Source organism: Olea europaea, unplaced genomic scaffold, assembly GCF_002742605.1.
Source record: "Olea europaea var. sylvestris unplaced genomic scaffold, O_europaea_v1 scaffold849, whole genome shotgun sequence".
Taxonomy (NCBI): Eukaryota; Viridiplantae; Streptophyta; class Magnoliopsida; order Lamiales; family Oleaceae; genus Olea; species Olea europaea.
Genome location: NW_019266937.1, coordinates 34,917 through 56,986, shown reverse-complemented (window position 1 = coordinate 56,986; position 22,070 = coordinate 34,917). Strand labels below are relative to the sequence as shown.

Here is a 22,070-nt window from a genome sequence, read left to right as displayed (position 1 = left end):
GGGGGGTGTGTGGGGGGGGGGGGGGGGGGGGGGGGGGGGGTGAATTCTTGAGCTAAAACGATTTTTACAGTATGTGATAGCCAGCATCATCCTGTAAATCTCTGAGGACATTCGAAATCTGGTACAATAGAGTAGCATCCTGTTCTCCACTTATTAGGCATTTTCATTTTTCTTCTGAATCCTTTCTTTTCTTTAACAATATTTTTTTTTTATGAATTTAATTTTTTATATCTTGTTTCTATTTGGCAATACATGCAGCATTCGATCATCTGTGTTTTGTTTAGCTGACTCATTTTTTTTTCTTTTGCAGAAGCAGGTTCATCAATCTTTCATTGCACCTTCTATTGATCCAGCTGTTGTTGACTTAGAACTTGGTTTGGTCGATGTATTTCTCAGTCTTTGCCGCTTTGAGTGGCAGTCAGGTTACCAAGAGTTGGCTACTGCTTTATTTCAATCTGAGATTGAATACAGTTTGTTCTGTCCTTCTCTAGTTCTTAGTGAACAAAGTAAGCAAAGACTTTTTAAGCACTTCTGGAGCAGTAATGGTGCAAGAGTTGGAGAAGATGGTGCACTTGGCTGGTCAACTTGGCTAGAGAAAGAGGAAGAACAGAGGAAAAGACTTATTAGTGAGGAGTCTTCAAATGATGTTGAAAAAGGCGGTTGGACGGGTTGGTTTGAACCATTATCTAACCAAAAGGAAACTAGTGAAATTGCAGCAAGCACCACAGAAAACGATATGGCTTTCGAGGAGTCTGACCATGAATCTGAGATGATAAACATAGAGCAGAAGGATGATATAGAGGCTTTGCTTAAAAAGGTTGGAATTGATGCTGCTGCTGAAGCTGATAGCCAGATTAAAGATACAAAAATATGGACTAGGTGGTCAAAGGCAGAGTTGGAAAGAGATTCTGAACAATGGATGCCTATTCGTGCAAAATCTGGTTTGTCTTTGTTCAACTCCCCCCAACCCATCCATCCCTTTCTCCCTCCTTCCTCCCCCTGTCCTCCATCTTGCCTTGCCTGATCCCAATGTCTGCCCAGATTCTAGTTTTCGAAATAAGTCCCCAGGAACACGCTTACCATGCAAGGATGAGACAATCTCTGAAGTGTTGAACCACTTTATTTTTAAGTAATTCAACATGTTATCACAGCACACAAAGATGTGGATTAACATCAATGACATCTTCTCATCGACACATTTAGCTGTTGATAACTTTCCTGCCAAAATCACACAGACTCTCGACCATACAGCCCGGGACAAATAATTTAATTTGTTTTTGTCTGAGTGTTCAATCAAAATGAGGAATTTTCACAGAATGTGGGCAAGTCTTCTCGTTTAGTATTAGTTATTGCAATATACTACCAAAATGCTAGAGCGCATACACTAAGTCAAATAGAGACTCACCCTGATATTTAAGTAACGAGGGTGGGAAAGAAATGGGGATGTTATACCATGCCATTTTTAACCTCGATATCCTCTCTCTCTTCCTCTCCATGTTTTTTAATAACATTTACTTTTGGTGAGTTGGTTGTCTTGACATCAATAGTTGTTAATATTGGGACAAGTATTTGCAAACTTTAGGGAATTTCCTCTGGTGCAGCTCTTTTGCCTTCAACATAGTGCAAGTATTTTGCATTCGCTGTCATGATTCACTCTCTGTATGCATTATTCAAATCTGACTGTCACACTGGCCCAATAGCCGTTGCCCCAATACCAGTGACTATGATGTTTGTTTTCACTCCTGACTCTTAAATTTCTCTTTTTTGGTTAGTTGCTTGTGAAATTTTAATGTTCCAAGTTAATGTAGTATCCAATAACAATAACTAATTTAGTGAACATGGCTGCTAAACAGATCAAATTTCTCGTACCGATGGAACGTCTGATATGGAAGACGATGAGCAGCTTTTGAGGGTAATATTATATGAAGATGTGAGCGATTACCTGTTCTCATTAAATTCTATGGAAGCACGCTTATCACTCGTAGCCCAGTTTATAGATTTTTATGAAGGGAGGATTTCTAAATGGTTCGTATTTATAGTGTTATCAATTTGATTCACATTCCTGTTTGTTTTGCTGAGCTTCTTCTGTAATCTGCTTTCATACAGTGCTTCATAGCTGATATAAGTGATTTTGTGCATGCATTAACATGTTTATTAATACAAGCTGTGCTATACATCACCACAATTAGGTAGCTTAGTAAGCATTTTTCAAATATCTGATATTTTCATATACGAAAGAACCAAGGTGGAAGTGTTAATTAATTGTCTGAAGGGCTGAAAATATGATCAACCGCTGTACGAAATCTTAACAGAAATACTCTTTATATATGCTATTCTTCGAATCTCGGAAGAGGCTTCAACCCTTCTTACCTAAGAGTTCTTGCTTCAAGTTAACTCGCTTTGCTAATAAGTGGAAGTCTTACTGCTACTGTCTGTCCTAGCTATGGACTGCCTAGTTGTAGGCTTACTTTCACTCCTCTAGCTGGCAATGAGAATGAAAAACTTGGATTCAATATGTGGGTCGTGGCCATCGTTTAAGTTTCTGACAATTGAAGAGGGAAGAACGAGCAGGTATGGAACTAACAATTTCTATTTCTCTTAATCGTGAAATTTGTTGTCAAGATGGATCTCGCCAGATGAAAATTAAGAATGAGAGAATGATGCTGAGGCTGAAGTCGAAACCTACCATTTCAAGATAAAGTGGGCATCGAATGGTTGCAAAAATCAACACAGTCGATTTTAAGTGATGAAAGGACTTGGCAAATTATTTAAGTGGCTGCATACACTTAGCGAGAAAAGATGTTTTTGGTTATTTAATACAGAAAGCTTTCTTCCTTTCTTTAATGCTGCAAAACCTAAATACACACACACACACACACACACACACACACATTGGCTATAAAAAAGGATTAAAGATTCATTTAACTAAAGCTATACGGGAAAGTACTTGCCTTTTAGAAAGGTGGAAATGATTTGCCCATTATTTGGATTGTGTATAGTTCAACCACATCCCTTCACCCCCAAGACCACAGCTATCCCTCTTTCATGGAAATAATTTGATGTTGGCTGATATCGGGGAGTAGTTAGTTAGAATCTTCAGTCAGCCAATGCTGAGTTGCTGATTGAAGACCCTTGCCTGTCAATGCTGATATGATGTTTACACTCTGGTGATAATTTCTCACTCTGTCTTATAATTCATGTTCAGATTACTAGTTTTATTCTGTTCTCTGTGTGCCAGGGGTCTCCCCATGTTCATTGTACTTATCCTCTGGCTACCTTTTGGTAACTTTAAAATTAAGCGCTTGTTTGTCAAAGGTTATAGTTGATTATAAGTAGTGGCTCCAGAGAAATGTGTGGTTTTGAGTAATAAAAAAATGTCATATGAAATGTGTGGATGAATGTAGAGTTTGACCAGCTTTTAAGCTTTGACAAACATGCACCAAGTCCATAGGTTATCAGGAGAGTTGGATCTTGCTGGTGACAATCTTCAATAATTTGGGAGTTTTACATATCACCTTGTTTGCATTGGTCTATGTTTTCCCTGTAGTTGCTTGTGCTTTTACTGTTTACAGTTGGTTCAATATTGGCATAAAAGTTTTATCTGGTACTTAGTCAATTGCATTACGATATTTCTGTTAATAGCAACGTAAGAGATACCATTCTTCTGCTCATCTACTATTCAATTGTGTTCTGTGTTTTTAGGGCTTGCACAAACAGTTCAAGTTGGGCTGAGAAGACTCTCAGTTTAGAGACACTTCCATACTCTATCATAGACAGTATGAGAAGGGTTCACAATCTTCTAGTTAAAAATCAAGACAATCCAACAACTACCCCTTTGGAGCTTCTATTAAGCAGTTCAGATGACACAGATATGAGGAGTAATGCAATGAAGTTTCTCCGTAATGCTACCTTGCTTTGTTTGACAGCATTTCCACAAAATTACATATTGCAGGAAGCTGCTCTTATTGCGGAAGAGCTATCAAATACAAAAATGAATAGATCAGTCTCCTCAGTAACCCCATGTCGGGGTTTAGCAAGAACGCTATTGAAAAATAATCGGCAGGTATGCCTTGTATGTGTTAGTTGACTTTAATGTGGGGAATTTTGGGTAACCTTCATTTACTGATTTCTGGTGAAGAATATTTTTATTTGACTTGAGCATGGGACTATCTGTGTGTGATAGATCTGGAGTGTCTCTGCCCCTTAATATTCAATGTGGATAGTTCCTTTACAAGGCATTTCTAATTGAAAGATAAAACAATGTTGAAAGTGAGATAAGCAAACTTTGAGACGATGAACCTCCTCATTTCCATTATTCTTGTACTGACCTGAGAACTGGCTTTAATCTAGTGACAAAGCTGATCATCATGTTGTAGAATGATTTCATTGATATCTATAATCTGATTATTTTAATACTCTTTTTGTACTTTATTATAATAGGATGTATTGCTGTGTGGAGTTTATGCTCGGAGAGAAGCACTGTTTGGGAATATTGATAATGCGAGAAAGGTTTTTGACATGGCATTGTCCTCTATTGAGGGACTTCCGTTGGTATGGTTTAAATATTTTGTAACTATTCTCGGGTTACATGCTGTATACAATCACTGTTAATTTACTTCAAAGCTTGTCCTTCAGAAGACCCTGTCATATTTGTCCTTGCTTTTTTTTCAGCTTAACATATTTATTATGAATGAATAATGAACTCCCCACTATGACGAGGCAGAATTTAACTTCCAGTACTGATTTCTATTTCTTCTTTCCCTATCACAAGCTTAATAAAAGTTTCTATTTGGTCAATGCTTCCTAACTTGCAGTAGAAGTTATCCCCAGCTCATGTTAGTTGAAAAATAGAGGAAAACACTTGCTATTACCAAAGGTGCAGGCTGATTTTTAGAATTTAGTGAATTGGATGAAATTATGTGTAACGATCAGTTTTTAGATCAAATATTAGATTCAACACATTCTATTTCTAGACATTTTTAAACTTGAAAAAGTAACCACAAAACCTTGAACTATGTTCATAATCTCTAAAAAGCTAATGCAAACTCAACCATAGTTATTAAGATACAGTATAAAACTGAAATAAGTATTTGTTCAACCCAATCGTTATTCGATTATCTGGTTAAAAGTAATTGCTTGAGACTTAAAAGTGTCTGGAATGAAATCCATAGTGGATTTAATAACTAATTAAGTAAATAATCCAAAGATTTTGAGGACATCTTGATGTATTACATTTGTGCACTTTCATACTTTAGCAATAAATATTCTTTTAAGCCTATGTGTTGCCCCAATTTTTACAAAAAATTATTTTTTCAAAACTCAATTACATTCTTCCATAAAATAATTTTACGCCTAAATAAAATTTTTTTTCCTTCTTTATTAATCACATTCTCCAAAAAATCACTATTTCAAAATACATTATCATACCAAAATGGGGCTCAAACGTTGGCTAAGATCAAACATTTATTGATTATCAAAGCTGTCATTCACTGATTTTTCACATATATGCACGAAGAAACTAATCATTTAAGAATGATGCAATTATTGTTAGGATAGTTTTTAAGTTCCTTATCCCAAAAAAATCATATGCCATGTTTTTAATGTATTAATCTTAAAGAAAAAGTATGTGAAAACTCAATGTTACTCATTGCAACATCATCTTAAAATGTATAGGCTTGTTCTCATTTTGTAGTGGATTTTTATTTTTTGTGTTCTTAGTTTTTACTCATTTCATTGAATGCTATTGTTCTATGCCCCCCTTTTTTAAAGGAAAACTCAAGGATGACCTGTCTAAGTATTATTGAATTTTTCCAAGCAGGAAGTTAGGCCAAATGCATCAATTTTATATTTTTGGTATGCCGAAGTGGAGCTCGGAAATAGTACTGTTGGAAATTCTGACTCAGTCTCGCGTGCAATGCATATCTTATCTTGCCTGGGTAGTGGAGCACAATATAATCCATTTAAATGTCAGCCATCAAGCCTGCTACAGCTTAGAGCACGCCAAGGGTTCAAAGACCGCATAAAAATGTTGCGTCCGACATGGACATGTGGCATGGTAGATGATCATTCTGTTGCTCTCATCTGTTCAGCTGCTTTATTTGAGAAGTTGACTACTGGATTGGCTGCTGCTTTTGAAATTTTAGAAGATGCTTTTACAATGGTGCTTCCAGGTGCGTTGGCTTTATGTATATATTATTTATTTTGTATAATTAAACTTTCATATTTTTTGTTGTGCACACGATATTTTGTTGAATGTTTAAAAAAGGTTTATTGGAAGATTCCACAAATCTCTTTGCATAACCTGAGTGCCTAAAAAATAAAAATTAACAAAATGGGTTAGTGATTCTTGGCAACTGTTTAATACTTCTTAACTTGGTGGGAAAGAAAATATATCTATTATTTATTTAGTATACTTAAATTTTCATGTTACAAAAATAAAAATAATTGTTAGAAGATTCAACAAATTCACATAGTGCCTAGAAACTAACAACCAATGCAATGGGCTAAGGATGCTTGTCAACTTTTTAATCTTCCCACACATAGCGGAAAATGTATGTTTTTTTCCTACCCATCTAAGTAAATTTTAAATACTAATTTAGTTGAGTATACGTAATAGTCTTAAAAACATAATTGAGTCTAGCCCCTGTGCGGGCTCCATTAAAAATAGATTTTGGTGGAAAATGTATTTTAGAATAGTGATTTTTTGAAAAATGTGTGGTTAAAAAATAATGGAAGTTTTGTTTTTGCACATAGTATTATTTTATTGGAGAATGTGTGGTTGAAAATAAAAGAGAAAAAATGCATTTAAAAAAAAAAAATGAAGCCAAACAGGGGCCTAGTTCTTAGAAGGTGAAGATGATAACCGTATTTTGAGTTGGCCTTGATGCACTGAGATATGGAATCAGAAATGTTGACGAGTAGAAAATATAAGTACTACTTATGTACAGCAGGGTGTTTAAAAGCATGTTTGGGAGTTGTTTATAAATGGTTGAACTTATGAATGGACGGAAATAAGTAGTGGATAAGTAGGTAGTACTTACGAGTCCCACGAAATATGTGGATAAAAAGTGGTTTATTCCTTTATAAACAAATTATTAACAGTAGCCAAACTTGGGCTAAGATAAGTAATTTACTCCTGAATAGGCTCAAATACACACAAAAAGACAACATTCATAAACTATATCCAAGGAATGTATTAAAAAACAACATTCTGCCTCTTCAATCTGAGACTGAAATTTTCCATGAAAGCTGAAAAAACAGATGAAGACCCTAATGATGGTATTGTCTTTGATAGCACATGTTCTGCATGTACTTGTCAGTATTATCGATTTTATGACTATCAGGTGGACTTCAAAATTTTATTGCTGTTGGGTAATGGCTCAAAATAAATTATTGTTCTATTTTGGCTGCATTTGGTGTAAGAAAGAGGGAAATTATATGACTTGAAAATATGTTTCATGATTTGTTATTGGTAGGCATATGATTCAGGGATGAATAAGTGATCCATTAAGATTTCTTTTCCATTTTATGGAGCTGAAATATCTCTGTTCCTTTTTCTTTGCCTCATAATAGAGAACATATATGATTTAACTGAATACTCAATTCTTGCTTTCACTTTCCAATTCAATACCTGTACTTGTAAATGGTGCAGTGTATATATATTTATAATGATGATTATTTCATATGTTTGCCATTTCAATGGCTGCAAGTTTTTGTTCTTTGTTATGACTATCATATGCACTTCACTGCAGAGAGAAGACGGCAAAGTTATCAACTTGAATCTCTGTTTGAATATTATGTGGGGATGCTTTGTGAAAACCATGCGGAATGGGAACTAGCGAAAGTATGGGAAGCTATTAGAAAGGGGCTACAAATATATCCTTCCAATCCAAATCTGTACAGTGCTTTAACTGAAATCAGCAAACTTCATACGTCCCCCAACAAATTACAATGGATTTTTGATGACTACTGTCACAAGTAACACCTTCTATCCCTTTCTTTTAATATCTTATATCATCTTTTATGAAGTATTTTATGAATATTTTCTGTATCCATATGTTAAGAGACTATATATCCTGTTTTAGTAAAACTTGATATGATGTTTATACTTCAAATTATCAATTATTTTACCCAAAAATTAGCATGAATCGTGCCCTGCTGCTGTTACAATGTGAATTGTAATTATTAGATTCTTGCTTCTCCATGATTTCCTTTCTGGAAGGTAGAGTAGTTTTTGTGAAGTTGAATTGTTTCTTACTGCTATTGTGGAAATTTTGAAAATGCATTGCCTAAGAATTTTTCAACCTACAAGATGGGGAAGTTCAAAATATACTTAATAAATTAAAGTATTGATGGCTAGTTTCATCTACTGTATCCAACAGTGCATGCTCTATAACTCATATGCTTGCGAAGACTATATGATTTGTGTTGTTTGCTTCATTATACAGATGTTTTCTGAGTTCAGACAGTTTTTACCTTTTGGTGATTGAGTTAGCAGCAAAACGACATTTGTGTGGAGTATGGATGTTATTTTGATTAGTTATTTGCACAACACACACAGATAATGAAATGTGAAGACCTCCATATTCTTGTTTAATATGAAAGAATATTTTCCTAAACTGTGATATAAGGTGGACAACCATATGAGTGCTTATTGCTTGCTTGCTCTCGCAGGATGCCTTCTGTGGTTACGTGGCTTTATTCATTGTCATTCGAGATGAGTAGAGGAGGTGCCCAGCATAGAATACGTGGACTTTTTGAAAGGGCTTTGGAGAATGACAAATTGCGCATTTCAGTAATCCTCTGGCGTTGTTACATAGAATATGAGATGAATATGGCATGCAATCCTTCTGCAGCTAGAAGAGTGTTTTTCCGTGCTATCCATGCTTGCCCATGGTACGATCATTTCTTGCAATATACACTACTTGGTGTAGACAAATACATTTCTCTTCATCATCATGCATCGACGAGCCCTTGCCTTTCTGCACCTGTAGTAGTTTGCGATGATTTCTCATTCCAGTACCCTGATTGATCGTCCATGTATCATATGTTAAAGTAGCCTAATGGATTAAGAAAGCTTGTCAATGCTGAATGATGTTAATTTATTTAAATTATTTTCTTATGTCATTTTTTGTGTGCATATGAATATATGTGAGTTGGTTTCTCCATATTGTATATTTCCTGTATAGAATGTTTGAAGCAGAGTACAGTATACCATCCCAGAATGAGGATTCTTGTTCATCTTAATTAAGTTAAAAAATATTGATGAAGACATTCTTTTACTGTATACCCTACATATTTGAAAAAATTCTGTCAATTAAAATCATGCTGTGTGAATGTTTCGTAAGTGTGATGTCCCTTGTATTATTACGTACTAATTTATGGGGGTCACTTAAGGGTAATATTAAGATGGAAAGATAGAGAAATCTTTCTGTCAACAATGATTAATTTCAGAACTGATACAAATTTCTTCTCCTCCATTTCTAAAACTTTTTCTAGTGATTGTTATGCTTGCTTCCCAAAAAGTAACAGATATTTGACTAAAAAAATGTCTGTTGCTTATATTTTTAATCCTTTTAATGATAAGTGACGCCTCTGTTCTTATTTTTCAGGTCTAAAAAGCTATGGCTTGATGGCTTTCTCAAACTCAATTCAATACTAACTGTGAAAGAGCTCTCAGATCTCCAAGAAGTAATGCGGGATAAGGAACTCAATTTGAGGACAGATATTTACGAGATTTTATTGCAAGATGAGGCAGAATCTTGATTCCTGAACCTTCACCGTCATAATCTTGAGTCAAGCATGACTAATTGAGTCTACAATGCATTCAGATTTATTGCATGCATTTTAATGCTTGTTCAGTGAGCATATCTTTTCTCATCTCTGATGGAAGCCTGTAAACTTGCCCAGAACATGAACACTAGGATCCCATGATCTCTGGAACTTTGTTACGGCAAAAGAAAGCATCCCAACGGATCATGGGAGCTTAGTTAATGCAGAATAATCCCAGTGAATGATGGAATTGTGGGCATTCGTTGTATTCTCGGAGAGGACAGAGCTTGTGCTGTTGTTATAAATACTGTAGGTACGTTTTAATGTTGGTTTTAGATTGAAGACACCGTTGGACTCTCTTGTAATTTGGTTCACCAGCTTCAAATATGGCTTCTCAACTTGGAGGAAGCTTGACATAGCATGGATGATTATAAAGAAATGAAATATGTTGAACTAAAATCGACTGGAGTTTTCGATTCTGAAATTTCAATTAAATTTTATTGATTTCTGTTATTCTTAATGTTTCCTTGACAATTATTTTGTTCGACATAATTTCTGTTACAGATACATGTTTAGACAGTCAAATTACTTGGTATTTGCCATTTCAAGGTCAAATCCAAAAGTTTATCTAATGTACTCTTATAGTCATGAACGCTTACCTATTTACACATGAAAATTTACGAGGGCATCGTTTTATATTTTTCTTAATTCTTATCTCATCAAAAATTTTAGATGGCAACTTGATGTTCAGATATATCTTAAATAATGAATGTAATCGAACGGGACGTTTAGACTCAGTTTCATCTGGAGGTGTATAATGAGAAATTTAATTAATCAACAAATAATAATTCACTTATTTGTTGTTTTCAGATGATTAAGTTTAACATTCAATTAAATTCTGAAGTGTCGAGCAAGCAATATAGGTCAACAGTAATAAAAGTAAATAACAACAAATATGATGGCAAATGAAAATCTCTTAAAGAACTCTTCACATGGATTAAAAATCTCTAGGTAAATCTCGTTAATAAGATTCACTATAAAAGATAATTTACAATAGGTTCATATACAATTAAATCTTAGTATTCTGACCATCCAATTTGTAAATCATAGAACCTCTTTGATTGTACAACTTGTACTTTACAAAATTTTGAAGGATATTTTGGGTGTTTGATTAATTGATCTTTTGTGTGTTTAAGTTTTCGGCTAGAGAAAGAGATTTATGAAATGTGTTACGGATCTTCAATAATAAGTTCTCTTGTATGAAATAATGATTCAACACACATTTTGAGACCGACAATGCTTGGTTATTTATAATATCAAGAGTTTGAGGTTGAATAGAATTGAAAAACTATTGAAATAGCGAATAGGACTATATCCAGATATAACAGCTGCTAGAAAACCCTTCTCGTGACTAGTGAGCGGTCAGTCGATCACTCGAGTGCCCAAGGCATGGCTAGCTAGCAACAATGCTCTTGCTTTTTTTGCTTGAGTGCTTCCAAGGCGGTTGGCGAGCAATTTTAGAGTGACTTTTTCTCCTTGGTCCATCTTTGACTCCTTCAAGACCTGTACTATTAACCTTAGACTCTTTTGACTTTAATTACAATTCAATAACTATGATTTTGGACAAGAAACTAGTCAATTACAATTTGGACTTAACAAATAAGACAACTCGATTTAGTAGGGAAAAGGTATTGGGGGATAAGTAATTTCTTGACATGTGAAATATGCTAAGGTTAAACAACTTACCGATAGCAATTTAAATAGAAAACTTGACTTCTTGATTAGAGGTACGAGAGGATTGTTTATAAATTATGTTGAACTAGACAACTCAATTAAATAGCAATCTTGTATTGCCATTTCAAGCACAATCCAAATGTTTATCTAATGTCCCACAGGCGGATCTAGGCACGGGCTGGACCGTGCTACAGCTCGTGCCAGCCTCAGTCCAGGTGAATTAGTTTAGCTTTGTTTTATTTTTTATTAGCCCATCAGCATATCAGCATCAGCCCGTATTCAAATTAAAAGTAGCCCAAGCCCAAAAATAAAAAACCCAACTCAAACCCCTAAACTTTGATATGTCTCTCTTACCCTCTCTCCCAATCTCTAGTCCCTCTTTCTTTTAAGGGAAGCTGAGAAGGTTTACGGGTTCAATCATCCGGGTGGGATCCAGATTCCTTGCCGGAAATCCGAATTTGAGAATGTTCAGATGAAGATCGCTGCCGCGTGCGGTGTTGACAGCCACCGCGGGAAGCGAAGCTGGAGGCAGGAGGCTGAAATGACTCATTGGACCACTGTGATTTTTGTTGAGGTATGAGTGCAGCATTGGCTCTCCCATCGTTGGTGGCGGGGTCACCCTCCACATCAATTGGCTGGAGTTTTTCCTTTGATTTCCCTTTTTCTTAGTTTTAGAAAAATTTGTACAAATCTTTTCGCTCTGCTCAAACTTCAATTTTTGGTTATGCTTTGTTGATAGAGTTTCATCTCAATTGCTTGAGTTGTTTAGTACAATATGGGCTTTTATGATTATGCAATTTACATGAAAGACCACTTTTAATCTAGTCCTCTTATGAATTTTTTGGTTGGCTTTCGCATTTTGCTGGTTTTGAATTCTAAAACGTAAAAATCTGGAGTCACTAATCACTTGAATTTTGTGAGTAGGACATATTATGGTAATTCATGTAGTTTCTAATGGACAAATCCTGAATTAATTAATATGGTGAGATGCAGATAAATGTAAAATGTGAAATTTAAATGAAAAAGAATAAGTACAGAAAAATACTGGAATGTGCTAATTTTGAGACCAATGTGCATTACCTGTTAAATAAGTGGTGATGTGTTGATCTGTTGATGATTCTATCTATTAAATGGTTGCTCCTAGTTTGTGTGTGTCATTTACCAAATAATTTATTGCATTTTTTTAGATTTCAGCCCCCCTTATCGAAAATCCTGGATCCGCCCCTGTAATGTCCTCTTCCGGTCATGAAAGCCTACCTATTTCCTCCTCATGAAAATTTATGAAAGCATCACTTGACATTTTTCTTAGTTCATATCTCATCAAAAATTTCAGAAGAAAAGGCGACTTGATGTTAAGATATATGTTAAATAAGACAACTCGATTTAGTAGGGGAAAGGTATTGGGGATAGGTGATTTCTTGACTTATGAAATATGCTTAGTTTAAGCAACTTACCGATAGAAAATATATTTAAATAAAAAATTTGACCTCATGAATACATATATATGAGAGGTCGTTTACTTGATAAATATGTTGAACGAGACAAATCAATTAAAGAGAAATCTTGTATGGCTTCCCTTAGAAGGAACTTAGAATGCAGCAACTGGACATATGATACCCGCTCCACCTTTATTTTAATACTCAATACGACTAGTTGTTGGAAAATTTTACAGAGATTGTGCATATTATATATTCATGCCATTTATTTGCGGGAAATCGAAACGTAATTTTGACTTATCGAAATGAATTTGAGAAGTGAAACGATAATAGTTACCGAATTCGAATGTATGAATATAGATTAATCTCTTTTCAATTCTTGAACGAAAGTGAGCCATTCTTAGGATCGAACCTTACAATATAAAAATGTAAATAAAGTTAATCTTTTTCTGAAATCAATGTATAATAAAAGAAATCAGAAAATGAAACAAGAGAATGCAAACGATGAATTTTTGGCGAGACAAGTGTTGAACACTTTGTCCTTTAGATGAATTTGCCTCGTATCGGTGCTAATAGTTTTTCTAGCAATCATCTTCCAAGATACAACGATCACATATAACCATATGAGCACTCCAAATGGCTTAGATCAACGAACTCGAACGGAATTTCCTCTCTACCATAACCGTGACTTTGATGCAAGCGTTTAATACAAATTAAACTGTAGATATGTAATGGAATGATATAGAATTATCTATTGATTTGAATTTTTGAATGATTAAATCCAAACATATGAGGTCAATATATAGTGGTTGGAAAGGTATGTCAAAAGACACAACCATACCATAAGACGCATCTCATTAAGAGACAAAATTATTGAAAATTAATCGTACCCGTATTCATGATCTTTCATACGAAAAGACACATCTTTTCATTCATATATTTCTAGAATATTTCACAATTTTTTCAAAAATTTCAAGTATTTAAGCGGTTTACTTTTGGCTTAATTTCTCATTCACCAAATAAGGAATTCTACTTCAATAATCATTGAAAATTGGTCACAACTAATTTTCGATACAAAATTCCAACAATTCCCATATGAATGAAAATTCGGGTACGCATATGCAAATGCGATGATATGATGCAATGTATAAAGGGAGTGGAAAAATACTGCATCAGGGATGGTGGCTTTTGGCCTTAAACCTCCCTTTGTGAAATACTTTGGACTTACTTGGCTAATTGGTGAATCATAGGTTTTGAACTACTCAGCCTTTGGTGTAAGTCAAGATAACAGTACTCACACAAATATCTTTCCTATTCTGTACTTAGTTCTAATGACTCAATTCATTTTGGCTCTAAACCCTTATTTGCTTCATTAGTGTTTAGAGAATTCAAGTCTTAAACAATTATCATCGAAACGGCCACCCTCCACACTTACATAGGTGACCTCCTATTAAGAGTATTTTGTCCTACTTCACTTGACTTAATCAAGATATAGAAATCATGAAAAGATAATTTTAATCTCTATCCACTCTGCAGAAAGCACTTTAGTATCATAGGAATGAGTTAGGAATTTGATTTCCTAAGTGCTTCATGGAATCCTCATAAATTAGTTGTCCCTTTTAACCAAGATTTTGAGATCTCCAATCAGCAAGGTAGGGTTACCATCATAAGGACTTTTACGTAGTAGGCTTAATTGCATTCCCTTTGATATGCAGTATACTTGATCTCTAGGTAAACATATATAAAATGGACCCACAAGTTCACGGAAATAAGATCAACTACTTATGGCACTATGTGTATGACTTACACGTCTAGACTTACTATTACACGTGACTTAGTATCTTTTCAAATTTGGCTAGCCAATGATCGATTCATTTGATAGATACACATTGTCACCAACTAAGAAATCCTTTTATAAAGCTATATGCATCTCATTAGCTTTATCTAAAGTTTTCTCAATTCCAAATAGGATCGAAAGATTTCTATCAAATTATTACATGAGTCGATCATATTTACTAGTAGACTTCATACATGAATATTCAATATCATCATTAAAGCATTGCAATGAATTCGAATTTTATGGATATTCTCCAATCCAATTGTTCTTGTTTATCCAAACAACCGTCATGGTCGACTTTCATCCCTTTTCATCCACTTTAAATTTAGTGTATATCATCACATTACAATATCTTTCAAATACTGCAGGATATTTTGTAAAATATAATCCATAGGTCATGGTATTTCAAATACCTAAGGACCCTTGTCAATGCCACCCAATAATCATGGCTTGGATTACTCGTGAATCTACTGAGTTTATTCACAGCAATCCGATCAAGTGCAGTTTGTAATATACATTAGAACGCAAATTACTTGTAAATATCTCAGTTGTAACACGCTTTCACCCTTATTTTGACCAAGTGTAGACTTGTGTCAATATGTTTTTCCGAACTTTCTTCTAATACTTCAAATTGTTTAAATATTTTCTCAACATAATGATATTGGGAAAGTACAATTCCTTCCGATGTTCCAGATATTTTTATCTCTAATATTACATTTGCAATACCTATGTCTTTCATGTCGTAATATTTCATAAGCATTTTCTTGGCGTTTAGCACCACTTCGTGACTATTGCCCATTATCAATATATTGTCTACATAGAAACACATTGGCATCTGGTATATTTTTGTCACATTCATTTATTTTGAACTCATTTGATAACATCATTTTGTTAAACTTTTAGTACCAGGAGCTTGTTTCAGTCCATATAACTTGGTGACTTTCACTTGGAGACACATTCAAGTTGCTCCATGTATATCTTTTCTTCTAACTCACCATTTATGAATCCCGTTTTCACATCCATTTGGTAAAACTTTAGGTTATGTATTGCCGCAGTTGCAATTAGTAACCTTATCAAAGTAATTATAGTCATGGGTGAGTAGGTAAAGAAGTCAAATCCATCTTTCTGTCTATATCCTTTGGCAACCAATCTAGCATTATATTTGACAATGAATCAATCAGGTTTTAATCCATTTACACCCCAAGGCTTATTTTCAATAGGTATATCTATCAATTCCCATATATGAATTTGCACTATGAAATATATCTCACTTTTGATAGCGTCATTCCAATGCGATGCCTTCGGAATAAACATTGCTTCTTCAGAAGTCTTGGGTCATTTTCTTAAGAGGTACAAAAAAGTATAACTTTAGATTAAGTTATCCCCACAATTCTTAAATTAGGGATATATATCCAAGTAGTAGCATTGCACCTACACGACTTGAACTTTTGATATAAGTTCTCGAGGAAATCCTCTCAATGATCACTGAACTTTGCAGAAAATCCCCTAGGAGGTCACCGAACTTCAATACATCCCTAAATAGTCACTGAACTTTGCCGAAATCCCCCAAGAGGTCACGAACTTCAAAATGTTCCTGAATGGTCATTGAACTTTGCAAAAAGTCCTTGAAACGTCACTAAACTAGTTATGTATGGGGTCCCAACTTGCAACATTGGGTGACCTCTTGGGGGAATTTAAGTAAAGTTCAGTAACTATTTAGGGACGTTTTGAAATTTGGTGACCTCTTGAAGGATTTTGAAAAAGTTCAGTGACTATTTAAGGATATATTGAAGTTCGGTGACCTCTTAAGAGATTTTCTGCAAAGTTCAGTGACACTGGGAGGATTTCCTCTAAGTTCTCAAATATTAATATTAACCCCCACATTTTTGGATTATTCTTGAACTTAGAGTTTATCAACTCTTTCATAGTTCAATCCATTTATCACTTAGACAATATCCATATCAAGTGCTTCGTGAAAGTCTAAATACTTTCAAAATAGTAGTCGTAGATTCATACAAATGAAAGTCATTTTCCATTCGAAATTGTAATTCAATTAACCATATTAATTTGATCATCCAAATTAAATCAAGGTCATCACATAGACCAACAACACTTTCAAAGCATATACTAATTTAATTGATTCCAAGATTGAAGTCAAATTCAACAATGAAGAAGACCAAGTAACTTCTCCTTATTCTCCATATTTACATTTGAATGAATTAATCAATCATAGGTTTACAAGTTGTGTTCTTAAAGTCACAACCTTACAAAAGGACATACCTCTAAAATATTTCATAATATTCTCACAATTTGCATAACATGATTTTTATCTGTTACAAATGAATGTCATTTTACAATCATTATTTTCAAGGATATCTGGCACCATTGCCAACTATAAACACCATTTGTACTTTATAAAATATATTCACATCCCAATAATTGGGCAAACAATTTCTACTTTAAAATAATTCGAACAAAACCACATTTTGTTATACTCTTATACAACTATAATTTTGCATAAGTCATCTCATTTAATTTCATAGAATTATTTGAGGCTATCTTGATAAATCAAGGTTACTATGATTTTCAAATCAATACGGGATGAACATACACCGTATATGAAATTTAGATATTTGGATTTATGCATATCGTATATGCAATGTATCGTATTTATGCACACCGTATATAAAAATTATCTTATATGCAGATTGCCGTATTTACAGTTTAACATATATGCAGTTTACCGTATTTATAGCTTACCGTATATGCAATTTACCGTATTTGTAACAGCTTACCGTATTTGCACAAACATACTGTATTTGCAACAGCATACCGTATTTGCACCAACATATCGTATTTACAACAAATTACCGTATATGCAACAACATACCATATTTGCACCAACATATTGTACTTGCAATAGATTACCGTATTTGCACCAGCATACCATATATGCAACAGTTTACCGTATATGTAATAGCATACCTTATATACCAGATTTACATATACAAACCAAAAAATCTATCCAAAATCCAAACGCCTGTATGGATTCACCAAATGAATTCACTATTTGGAATTTACATTTATACAAATAACACTATAATGTCACTTTCCATATCCTCTTTCCGTGATTATCATATAGTCACCTAACAAAGTTGCCTATCCAAACGAAGGAACATAGATTTCCTCCATGCATATTTGCATAATCATTCCAAACAAGGCGAAGGCCATTGTATCGACAAATAAATTCTATACGTCAAAATCATGAAACTATATGCCTGTTCATAATTTTTAACTTGAATTATCGACTTGCAAAATATGACATGGTTCACAAAGTCCATTTATAATTAATCAATTCATAATTTGATTTAAAATGAAAAATCACATTATTCCAATCATTTATTTCAATGACAGATACAAACTGGGGCATCAAAACATAATTTATAATTCAACGGAGAGTCACAATCAAAATTCAATTTTCAACATGAATTGCATTAACCATATATTTAATGTATCTTTATTCCACCACAAGTAAACGGAACCACTTAGGCAGCCAACATTTGCAACCATACATAAATGAATAGCACATTTTTATAATAGATCTTATGCAACGGACATGTAATTGAAAAGGCATTCACGGTAATTAACTTTCACTTTTCTTAATGGGAAATCATTTACTGCTTTCATGACAAACAAAGCTGGTCTTATGATTTGTATTCATAGCTACCATTTTTGACCAAAAATGCATGCTGGTACATGAGAGAATTCAAAACACATGCATTTTCCTTTTAAATATTTAAAAGAAAGCACATGCCATAATGTTCAAAGTTCGATCCAAAGTCATTAGTTCAATTTGCAGCAATGTATCAGTGTGCATTTAATATATATTCTTGGCCGACCATCAAACTTTGTTCAACTTCATGGCCTTAGCCACATCATATTTTTATGGCTGACTTATATGTATAACTTGAAGTAATGCCATCGACGGTCACAACAATCTAACTTATTCAATTTGATTTCATGTATGCTCCATAATTCACAAATTCCAAAATGAGACAGATGTTGGTATTTAACAGAATATTTTTATGCACAACAAACAAAGTTCATCTTAAGATTGTCGGAAAATTTTACCGATATTGTGCATATTATATAATCATGTCATTTATTAGCGTGAAATTGAAACGTAATTTCGACTTACTGAAATGAATTTGAGAAGAAAAACAATAATAGTTATTGAATCCGAATGTATGAATATGAATTAATCTCTTTTCGATTTTTGAACAAAAGCAAGTCATTCTTAGGATCGAACCTTGCAATATAAACATGTAAATAAAGTTAATCTTCTTCTGAAATCAAAGTATAATAAAAGAAATTAGAAAATGAAACAAGAGAATGCAAGCGATGGACTTTCGGTTGAGGCAAGTGTTGAACACTTTGTCCTTAAAATGAATTTGCCCCACATGAGTGCTAATGGTTTTCCCGACAATTATCTCCTAATATACAACAATCACGTCTAACCAGAGGAGCACTCCAAATTGCTTAGATCAACGAACTCGAACGGAATTCCCTCTCTACCATAACCATGACTTTGATGCAAGTGTTTAATGCAAATTAAATTGTAGACATATAATGAAATGATATGGAATTATCTATTGACTTGAATTTCCGAATGATTAAATCCAAACATATGGATTCAATATATATTGGTTGGAAAGGTATGTCAAAAGACACAATTATACCAAGAGACGCATCTCATTAAGAGACATAATTATTGAAAATTAATTGTACCCGTATTCATGATTCTTCATACTAAAAGACACATCTTTTCATCCATATATTTCTAGAATATTCCACAATATTCTATACGATTTTTCACTAATTTCAAGAATGTAAGTAGTAATTTACTTTTGACTTAATTTCTCATTCACCAAATAAGGAGTTCCACTTAAATAATCATTTAAAATTGGTCACAACCAATTTTCGATAAAAATTCCAACACTTGTTTTAACAGATGCTAAACAAAGCTGTTTGAAGAATTGAACATTCAAGCACGAAATCTTGTTTAATTATTCACTTATAGGCATGGAAAATTTAGTTTGGATCCTTAAAAAGCTAGTCATTTTATCATAGGAACATAGTAGATCGAAGTGATAATTGTGAGGTACTAACATAAAATGATTACCCATTGAATTGAACAAGTCTCTCTCATGAATCTTGTTATTCAAAACCAAGCATTACCTTTGTCTTTCTTTTTTAGATGGAAGAAAAATCAGGATTCCTGGACACAGATTATTGAGCATTAGTGTAAGATGCTTAACAAATGTTGCAGATTTTGTCCTACGAGCTGCAGTTCTTGAAGAAGTCACCAGTCTTTTGTAAGATTCTTGAGAACTTCGCGTGTCCAGGGAGCCATAAGGTAATATCTGTCCTTAACAAACTTTATCAACAATTTTAGAATTAATTATAAGTATGGGGACATCACATATCTTCATAACTTGTTAGACCTTTTGCTTAGCAGTTTTAATTACTGATATGAAAGCAAAATATGTAATTCGTGTTGTTCCAGTCCGTTGTTTTATTTCTATAATATTCTGGTAATTGTCCTGACATTTTTGTGTATAGTCCCGCCTTAAAGAATTACACTACAGCCAGTTGAATAGCATTTACAAACTATTTAATTAATACAAAAATTTACTACATTATGTATAGCCTCGCTAACACAGTATAGCTATGCTGTTTTTGAATTGAAATGTTGGCCGTAATTCACTGGATAAGCATAGAACATGTTCGGCGAAGCTTAAAGTAAGCTCTTTCTGAACAAGTTTGGATATGCTAATTTTTTCTTACTTTTTAAGTGAAAATAGTTGTTGGCCTTAGACTTATGCTGTCATAGTGTGTTTAAGGTATTGGGAATCTACTTAACATGCGCAGCGGAAAATTAAAACAATTTTCAATTCTCACAACGGATCTGTTTGTGTTTAGATAGAAATTGTTATAAAGTAATACCTTTTCTGGATAAGCAAATCCCTTTGTTTTTTCTTTGCTTCAGCAACCTTGATCTGTCTCCCATAGCTGTCCAATTGTCCAACTTCTAACGGTGATCCACACAGAGAACAAGATTGTAGGATTAGGGTTTTCTTCTTGTGCTAACAAGGATAATGAATCTCTACAAAATTATGAACCCCAATCACTTATTTATATAAGCCCAAACAGGCTTGACCTGACCGGATCCAATATTTAATTAATCCATTTAGTTAAATTCGATCCGTGAATTAATTAATCCAATTAATTAATTCGGTCTATAAATAAGCAACACAATTAATTAATTTATCCAACGCTTATTAAATTAATTATTTGACAGATCACAATCTTCCAGTTCTCTTTTTGCATGCGACCCATCAGGTTCCCGATCATGATGTCGAAAGACGTGAAATATTATTTTGATCTAATCAAAATTGATAAATTAAAATACTCATTTAATTTATCACCAATCACACTCGTCATCCCAGATTGACATCTAGCAATGTGTCAGGGCAATACATGTAACGAAAAATATCACGTGATATGACAAAATCAAACTCGTTTGTTTACCGTGAAACTATAATCATTTCGTCAATATGATCCGATCAATTACGAGATATGAAATTATGTCCATCTCGGTTATCGATCATATCTTTCATTCCACTATTAAGTCAATATAAATCGAAAATTCCTTTTCGACTTATGAGTACACCTTGACTAATGATTTCGTTATCGATTTAATTGAATGAAATGCATATCACAATCTCTTACTATCTAAGAGTAACGAATCCTCTATTAGTCGTTCACAATCTTCATACGATTCTTGACATACCTGAACGATGTCGTATTAGCGACCCTTGGAGGAGCAACATCCAACACCATCTAAGCATAACTGTCCTCATATAAGGTACTATGTCGACCTCAAGTTAAAGGACCAATCCCATTATCGAATGTTAGGGATTAACCATTGACACTCAAATAGTTATTCATGTTGAATCTCTCGGCGGGTCTTCAATGTTTTGTTCTATAACAAAACATTCACGTGTTTATTTAAGTGTCACCATATTTTAGATTGTGAGATCAGCTACTTACTTCACAAGTAAGAAATGCCACACATGATTGTGAATCTACAGACTCTATTATATAATTTAATTGAATATTAATTAAATCATAGATCTGCCATAAAATTATATTAATTATATATTAAAATGTGTTTGTGTTCAAAGTCAATTGGACTTAGGGCATAACACTTACAAACTCCCACTTCCACT

General features: G+C 33.8%; 1 protein-coding gene across 1 annotated transcript in view; it reads left to right on the top strand.

Moving 5' to 3' along the window:
• Nucleotides 1–10,291, top strand: part of LOC111391858 (protein NRDE2 homolog) — a 12,408-nt gene extending 2,117 nt beyond the window's left edge. Inside the window, exons 3-10 of the mRNA XM_023017135.1 lie at nt 311–941; nt 1,854–2,025; nt 3,703–4,063; nt 4,441–4,551; nt 5,819–6,170; nt 7,752–7,977; nt 8,674–8,895; nt 9,612–10,291. Of these exons, the coding sequence (XP_022872903.1) occupies nt 311–941; nt 1,854–2,025; nt 3,703–4,063; nt 4,441–4,551; nt 5,819–6,170; nt 7,752–7,977; nt 8,674–8,895; nt 9,612–9,765 (2,229 nt within the window). The 3' untranslated portion in view covers nt 9,766–10,291. The remainder of the gene's footprint in view (nt 1–310; nt 942–1,853; nt 2,026–3,702; nt 4,064–4,440; nt 4,552–5,818; nt 6,171–7,751; nt 7,978–8,673; nt 8,896–9,611) is intronic.
• The last annotated feature ends 11,779 nt before the right edge of the window (nt 10,292–22,070 follow it).